The 9111-nt window shown below is 36.8% G+C and overlaps 1 protein-coding gene across 1 annotated transcript in view; it reads right to left on the bottom strand.

The window, feature by feature from the left end:
* Window positions 1-5580: 5580 nt before the first annotated feature.
* Window positions 5581-9111, bottom strand: part of sema5bb (sema domain, seven thrombospondin repeats (type 1 and type 1-like), transmembrane domain (TM) and short cytoplasmic domain, (semaphorin) 5Bb) — a 63439-nt gene continuing 59908 nt past the window's right edge. The window contains exons 21-22 of the mRNA XM_058780308.1: window positions 8821-9029; window positions 5581-8101 (exon numbers count right to left, since the gene is read on the bottom strand). Coding sequence (XP_058636291.1) covers window positions 7940-8101; window positions 8821-9029 — 371 coding nt within the window. The 3' untranslated portion in view covers window positions 5581-7939. The remainder of the gene's footprint in view (window positions 8102-8820; window positions 9030-9111) is intronic.

Below are 9111 nucleotides of genomic sequence, written 5' to 3'. Positions count from 1 at the left end.
TTGTTTGAAAAGATTTTTTCCCGCGGAATGGGGTGGATATTTCGCGTGTTAATGGTTTGACGTAATTATTATAGAACCCCTAAAAGGACAGGGTAATGATTTTTAAAAATGAGATGAAAATATATATTAATGCTTTTGCGTTCTCCCAAGAAACGTTGAGTTCCGACTACGAACTTTGCAAATAATATGAAGTGGAAGTCTCTCTCATACACAAATTCATGTTATTAATTGTTTAAAATGTAGCCTATGCGTTCAGTTTATTTGTCCTAGCTCTTTATCCGTTTCTCCTTCATCATGTTTCTCTGTTTAGTATTCTGTTCAATCTTTAACTCGTGTCTGCCCAGAATAAACAATCAATCAATCGTTTCAGTGTTGACAGCAGAGGGCGGTGTTGAGCTGCTAATGTGGAGTTAAGTCCTTCTTTCGTGACTGAGTTGTAACGTGCTTGAAATCTCTCGTGAATGATTTCATTTTCATATCCACCGGACCTGAGTGGAGACAGCATTACTGGCTCATATGACTCATGTCGGAGCTTAACAGAAAACAGCGACATAAATCCTACTGGAAAAGGAATGATCCAGGATCTGATTCTGATTAGGAGCGGTTCCGAATTATCTTAGAAATTCCAATAGGAATCTAGAACGCATGTTTTTGAAAGGCTTGATTTGAGAAGAAAAAAAAACATTTCATTGGAAGTCACGCCTGTGAGGCGTTTTAAACAACATGGTGAAGTAAATGTCTCGCTATCGGATATTTATTAACGACTTTAATGAAATACACATTATGTGTGAACTCACACTACTAAAAGCTACATATTATTTTATAGTATAGAGTGCAATTCCTGTTCAACAGAAGAAAAACCATGTAAAATGCCACAGTAATAACCTGTAAAAAAAAAAAAAAAAACTTTCTGTGATGTTTATATTATAAAATGATGGATTTTATATGGAAAAAGTATTATTTACCATTTAAAGGATGTTTCCTCGAGTCAGTACTTTAATTCTACTCATTATATGTATTTCCTACTTTTTTTTTTTTACAGTAGCCTATACATTCCTGTAAAATAAACACATATTTTCAGAGTGATTTTACAAAACAGGGTTTACAGAATCTTTAATCTTATGTAACTAGTGTTCTATGCACCTCACATGTATGTTTAATTGCAGATTTATTGGTTATGAACCATAGGGTCAAGTAAACTTGCAACTTTTTACCATTCAGCACAATGACAAAAAGCGTCTCTGATTACCTAAATTCACCCTGCTTCTCTTGTGCTTTTGAAGATTCGAGGCCTAAACACACACTCCCTTTGTGTTTATGTGTGTGATGATAAATGATGAGCAGCGCTTCTGATCGGCCCTGTTATATGTATAAATGGAGTTCCAAAGCAATTAATAAAGTGCTCGGAAATATATCCCATCCATTTACTCTTTTAACAAACTACACATCACAGAAATGAAAACAAATGAATCAGTAAATAATCAGACATGTAAATGAGGCCGTATGTCTCTGTTCAGTCTCTGTTCAGTCAGAGAGTCAGTAATGTGCGCAGAGATCCTTCATTCCAGCAGTGTTTGTGTTTGGGATGCTGTGAGCATGTTTCACTCTGTTTTTGTCCGTCTGCTAACTGACGCTGATGAAATCACGCCGGACGTGTCCTTCAGGGGCTTTCATAAGCTCTAAAAGATGTCTTCAGTCTCACCAGCATCATGGGTGTGTGTGTATTGAGTGAGTTTATTACATCTGTAGAAATCAAGGCAATTTTAATTTTTTGGCAATGCAACCATCACTTCTTAGAATCCGCATTATGTTCTTGAGAAGTTTCTTCTTCGTGTGAGCTTGGTGTTTGGGTCGTGCATGTCAAGCTAACGGCTGTGGCTCCAAAACTTCTCATCTGTGTTCAATCACTGACACATCCGTGACCATCGCAGCTGATTTCTACATAACAGGCTCCAAAAATCCAGCATCACCTCTCAGATATCAAGAACTGGCCGATAATTCTTCTCGCTTTCATGTCAGAGACTCTTAAATGTACAAGCCAATTGAACCATTTTAATTGAGTTCCTCATCATCTCCAGATCTCTGCCAATCCACCGCTACATCTGCAGAAGGCCACAGTCGTTGACTCCTGGGCAAAAAGCCAGAGAAGCTTCTTATATGATGAGTTGACCTTGGACTGGATTGCAGCCATAGCTTGTATGAAGTGTGTTTTTACTACTTGTAAAAGACAGTTATCCTGCTGCTCACTTAAAACTCATCACAAACACAATCTGTGCACTATTCTGCAAGTCGCCTTGATAAAGTGAGTTCACCTGCAAAATAAACATTAATTACTCATCTCAAGTCATTCCAAACATATTTTTTATTTTCTTTTATATTATTAAATAAATAATCTAATATTGCAATTGTAATATAATAAAATATAGCTAATTGAAAAATTACTTCTTATTTACTAAGTATTTTACATATATTTAGTAAAAAATGATTTAACATAACTGATAATCTAATCACAATTGGGCATAATGAGACTTACAAAAAGCTCAAAAGTCTTAATGCTGTCACGTGTCTACCCGTCCGAAGTTCCCGTCTGTCCTTATTTGGTTTGTTTCCGTTCCTCGTTAGTTAATCATCTATCATTGTCCCCACCTGAGTTTAATTATGTTGTTTACTCTTTTGTTCTCTTCCTTTTATAAGTCCTGAGTTTTCCCCCTGTATTTTGTCCGATCTTGAGTTAATAAAATGGGAATGTGAGTTGATGCTGTTTCGTTCTCCTGTCTTTCATCATTTATATATTTACTACAACCACGCACCTGTGACAAATGCATTATGATAATAAGAATTTTGTGGAAAATTTTTCTTTTAATTTTATGGTGAACACAGTTTTTTTTTTTTTTTTTCCTTGCATACTGTCAAAAAACAAAAACATGTAGGGGTACAACAGATTTTCACTAGGGCTGTCCCCTCAAAAGGACATATTTGCAACTTCTTTACCCCTAGGATGAATATTGGTACATTAGAGCAGTAATATGTACTCTTATGGTACTATTATGAACCCTCTGGGGTAAACAATGTACAAAGATGTCCCTTTGAAGGTACTGTCCCACTGACAAGCTGTTGTTCCCCTGAAGATACGGTTTTGCACATTATTTCTGAGAGTGCAGATAAATGTTCTGTGCTGCATGTGTGAGTGTTAGTTCAGGAGGAATATCCTCTGAGCAGCTTTCATTAGTGGTGTGTCTGGAGGCCAGAGCAGGTCTGAGTTCAAATAGCCCGTCTGCTCTGATAACTCTCTCCAGCTGCTGGGTAATGCTTAGTTTCCTCCCATTAGAGAGGAAAACCTCTAAACAGAAAACAACTCATTAAAAAGCCATATCACTTACCCACTGTTAGAACCGCAAACATCATTCATCACATGGAGCGAAGTGAAGACTTTAAATACTCATCTGCAGGCTCGGCCTCGAGGACACGATGTACACAAGAGAACACAGCCGCTCTGTAATCAACTCTACAGTACCGCTAATGACCAGAGTTATTAACCTTTCCCTGCGCTGGACAATCCTTCACACTCAACACAACCACACATATAACACGAGAATGCTAGAACAAACAATCACTGGATAGATAGATAGATAGATAGATAGATAGATAGATAGATAGATAGATAGATAGATAGATAGATAGATAGACAGACAGACAGACAGACAGAGATAGATAGATAGATAGATAGATAGATAGATAGATAGATAGATAGATAGATAGATAGATAGATAGATAGATAGATAGATAGATAGATAGACAGACAGACAGAGAGACAGACAGACAGACAGACAGACAGATAGATAGATAGATAGATAGATAGATAGATAGATAGATAGATAGATAGATAGATAGAACCACAGAACGATAGATAGATAGAACCATAGAACAATAGATAGATATAGATAGATAGAATGATAGAGATAGATAGAACCATAGATAGATAGAACAATAGATACAGGTGCTGGTCATATAATTAGAATATCATCAAAAAGTTGATTTATTTCACTAATTCCATTCAAAAAGTGAAACTTGTATATTATATTCATTCATTACACACAGACTGATATATTTCAAATGTTTATTTCTTTTAATTTTGATGATTAGAGCTTACAGCTCATGAAAATCAAAAATCAGTATCTCAAAATATTAGAATATTACTTAAGACCAATACAAAGAAAGGATTTTTAGAAATCTTGGCCAACTGAAAAGTATGAAAATGAAAAGTATGAGCATGTACAGCACTCAATACTTAGTTGGGGCTCCTTTTGCCTGAATTACTGCAGCAATGCGGCGTGGCATGGAGTCGATCAGTCTGTGGCACTGCTCAGGTGTTATGAGAGCCCAGGTTGCTCTGATAGTGGCCTTCAGCTCATCTGCATTGTTGGGTCTGGTGTCTCTCATCTTCCTCTTGACTTCAGGTCAGGCGAGTTTGCTGGCCAATCAAGCACAGTAACACTATGGTCATTGAACCAGCTTTTGGTACCTTTGGCAGTGTGGGCAGGTGCCAAGTCCTGCTGGAAAATGAAATCAGCATCTTCATAAAGCTTGTCAACAGAAGGAAGCATGAAGTGCTCTAAAATTTCCTGGTAGATGGCTGCGTTGACTGTGGGCATCAGAAAACACAGTGGACCAACACCAGCAGATGACATGGCAGCCCAAATCATCACTGACTGTGGAAACTTCACACTGGACTTCAAGCAACATGGATTCTGTGCCTCCACTCTTCCTTCAGACTCTGGGACCTTGATTTCCAAATGAAATGTAAAATTTACTTTCATCTGAAAAGAGGACTTTGGACCACTGAGCAACAGTCCAGTTCTTTTTCTCCACAGCCCAGGTAAGACGCTTCTGACGTTGTCTCTGTTTCAGAAGTGGCTTGGTAGCCCTTTTCCTGAAGACGTCTGAGCATGGTGACTCTTGATGCACTGACTCCAGCTTCAGTTCTCTCCTTGTGAAGCTCTCCCAAGTGTTTGAATCGGCTTTGCTTGACTGTATTCTCAAGCTTGCGGTCATCCCTGTTGCTTGTGCACCTTTTTCTACCCAAATTCTTCCTTCCAGTCAACTTTGCATTTAATATGCTTTGATACAGCACTCTGTAAACAGCCACACCTTTCAGTAATGACCTTCTGTGACTTACCCTCTTTGTGGAGGGTATCAATGTTCGTCTTCTGGATCATTGCCAAGTCAGCAGTCTTCCCATTATTGTGGTTTCAAAGAACAAGAGATACCCAGAATTTATACTGTAGGGATGGTCATTTATTCAAACTCAAATGTAAATATTCTAATATTTTGAGATACTGATTTTTGACTTTCATGAGCTGTAAGCTCTAATCATCAAAATTAAAAGAAATAAACATTTGAAATATATCAGTCTGTGTGTAATGAATGAATATAATATACAAGTTTCACTTTTTGAATGGAATTAGTGAAATAAATCAACTTTTTGATGATATTCTAATTATATGACCAGCACCTGTAGATAGATAGATAGATAAACTGTAAACTGATAGAAAAGTAAATTGTGGTGTTTTGACACCCAGCTGGATATTTATTTATTTTTACAATGTACAACATATAAAAACATAGCAAAAGTTCACAGTGTATAAAGGCAGTGATCATGTGTTGGAAAATCATTTTCTTTTTTTTTTTATTGCATAGAGAACTGTCTGCATTCAGATAATGCAGCATCCATGCAACATCAGCGTAAAAAAGCGTCCAGCTCCGGCACACACGCTTCGCTCTAATGCCATATTCAACATCCAACCAGACTGTCTGCGTCTGCAACTGATGTTCATATGGGCTCACTGGAAAGAATTAGCTTAAAATATTTCAGAAAACATATTTTCATTAAACATGTACTGTACACAATCCCAGACAGAAAAAAAACTGTAATAGCAAGAAATAGGTGTGAATCTGAGCACTATAGTGTACTGAAGACAACAGTTGCTGCTCCCATTGTTGTATGTTCACTGTGGAGTTATACCAAGAAAAAAATACCTGATTCCATCCAAAAAAACAACAAAAAACATAATTTGTATATAAATATATAATGCCAGCTACAAATATACACATACTTACAAACGTACATCCCTTTAGATTCAATAACACTCACACAGAGCTGTTTCAGACTGCCATGGTTCAGCAACAACTTATCTGAAATGATTGACCAAAATGTTTATATTTTGTTATTATTTACTCATCCTCGTGCCATTTCATCATCTCCATTTATCAGAGAAAAAGAAGTCTGACAGAATGTGCGAAACACTCTTTTACACAATATTGTTTGAAAAGGTTTGAATATATGAATTTGAATTTTAAAAGATTAAAGCAGGTAACTTAAATTTCTGTTTCTCGTTTAAAACTACTGCATGGTTCAGACTTGGAATATGGTGCACAAGTCATATGGATGGCTTTTATGATACTTTTATAGCATGGTTTTGTGTATTTGTGAGCTTGACAGGCCCTGAATACTTCATTGCATGGAAAAGGAGCAGCATGAACATCCTTCAAATCATCTTCCACTGAAGGCAAAGCAAAACCATTGCTTGTTTTCTTGTTTTTTTCATGCACAGGTTAACTGAAAATGTGGCCTATTTTACTTCCACAACTTGTCTTCTTTTAGACCAGTGGCAAGAAAACATCCAAAATACACATTTAAGAGTTTATTACATTTGATTGATTTGTGCCTGTAGATTTCATTTTTGATGCATATCTTTAAAAGCTGTTTTCTCAACGAGTCAGAAATCTCTACTTCAGCAGCACTTACATAAACTAAACTTTATAGAATCTAGATTCTGTAGGTTTATACAGAGGGTTTTGTTCATATATCATTCTTCTGATTCATTTAACACGTTCCTCCTAAAAACATGGTGATTTTCTGTTCTAATGTTGAAAGTATTTTATGATTTATGGAGTGATAAGAGATCTCCCTCTGTAAAAACCTTTAAGTCTAATATTTCAACAAAATGAAACAAGAATTTTGAGCCTGGCTTCATCCAACGGTCAGATTTCTGTTCTTTAAATATATGCAAATTAGTGCATTATTTTAATTAGATAATGCATCATTTGCATATTTAAACATAACATTTCAGAAGACTTTACTTTTTTTTTTTTTTACCATGTTTGCCTGTGATGTTTTGCCTTTAGAAAAGTCATAAATGTTTGTAATGACATAAGGTCGAGTAAACGATGACAGAACTGCCGTATTTGGGTGAACTTTCCCTTTAAAGTGTCTCCATAGCCATAGTAACGGTGTGTGACGGCCATATAGCCATGAGCTCCGTCTTTCATTGGACACTGAAGATAACAGACTCTTTCATCACTGATGTTAACCAGTCACATTACCGGTAATCCTGATTCCATGGATCTCACGTCCTTCTAGTTCTTGGAGTTCTGGAGCAGAAAAAGACGTAAACCAGGAACAAATAAGAGAAACAGATGTTCAGGATTACTGTGAGATGTCACAGCTGTCTGGAAGCCTTCATGCTTTACGACTCAAAGTGAGTTCTGCGTTACAGTTTTTCGATTATGAAAAACAACACAAAGACGCCAGCACATGAAGTAGTACATCACAATTCAGTTTTAAACTTGATCACAGAATTCCTCTTGCTCCTTTGCGTTGCAAGAAGTGTGCATGCTTTGTGAGTGTCAGTCTGTAGTTATTACGACGCATGTGATCAGCTGAACCCGTGATGACATTTAGGAAAGGAAATGCTACAAGAAAACTACATGGGCCCATCTTATCCGAACATCACTCCTTTGCATTTTCCTGCATCGTTGCAGATTATGCGCTCAGCCTTCCTGTGGATCCATGCATTTTCCAATGCATCTGCATGGACGGATGAGGGTGCGTAACCGTGGTCACACAGCCCTAAGAAAGCATGAGATGTGTGTCCATGCATCAGCTGTGCATGTAGCTGCAGGGTGAATCCATGGAAGGGAAGTCGTATTTGCCCAGAGGAGACGGGTAATATGTGGTGGCGTAGACGTTGGTCTGCGGTAAAGCTGATGGGAAGAAGTTGCAGCTTTCATCCGGTGGAAGCAGGTTATTCTTATTCAGAGTCTGCGGGGGAACAGAGAGAAAGCACAGAAAGTGAGCACACAAGATGTCGAAAGCCTCTTCAATATTTCAAAGGCCACAGCATGTTTTGCATCATGCTGCAGCGGTCCTGTGATGTCAACGCTCTGAGGGAAAAGAGGGAACCGGAAAATGAGGAATGATAGAAAAGACGGATTCCTTCGAGACAGATTAGAGAAAGTCGCGATTCTCAACTGCTTCAGACCCTGATTTCACATCAGATGTCAAGTGAGCCCGACTTAGTGAACAAAAGTAAATAATAATAATAATTATTATTATTATAATTATTGTTATTAAATAAAAAATAATACACTATAATATAAAAATATTATAATTGTCATTAAAATATAATGTTTTATTATGACAATATAATATTATATATTTTTTTTATGTTATAATTGTTTTGTTTTTTAAATAACAAATATAATAATGTTTTTGAAATCAAACATTAGGGAGGTTTGTCATTCTCAACAGCGACAAGACCAGAATTATTTATTAAACAAATGTGAACAACTACTACTAATATTTTAAATCAAACATTATAATTAATTAAATAATATATTAATTGACATATTATGTTAATAATATATTATATATAACAGCATAGTATATATTAATTATATATTAATAATAGAATAGAATAGAATAGAATTTTTATTGAATATATTATAGATATTTTAGAACACTGTGGCATGATGGGATACCTTGAACTCCATGGGTGTGTATAAGTCGTTCTTGGGCGCACAGCTGTTCTCTTTATAGTGTAGGTGGTTGGGGGTGCTGGGATGGATAACTGCGGATTCTTGAGGGGGTTTGCGGAGTCTCTGACAGTACACATACACCAGGACTGACAACAAAACAGCTCCCAGAAAGCAGCACGCTCCAGTCAGCACCAAATGGAACAGAGAAAACCCTGCAGGAGACCAAAACAGAAAGAAATGTTACACTAGGGTCATTAGACACATCAGACCCTGAATGCTGGTGGATAATGTATG

Source organism: Onychostoma macrolepis, chromosome 06 (assembly GCF_012432095.1).
Source record: "Onychostoma macrolepis isolate SWU-2019 chromosome 06, ASM1243209v1, whole genome shotgun sequence".
Classification (NCBI taxonomy): domain Eukaryota; kingdom Metazoa; phylum Chordata; class Actinopteri; order Cypriniformes; family Cyprinidae; genus Onychostoma; species Onychostoma macrolepis.
The sequence above is the reverse complement of the archived record's forward strand: the minus strand, read 5'-3'. Positions and strand labels throughout refer to the sequence as shown.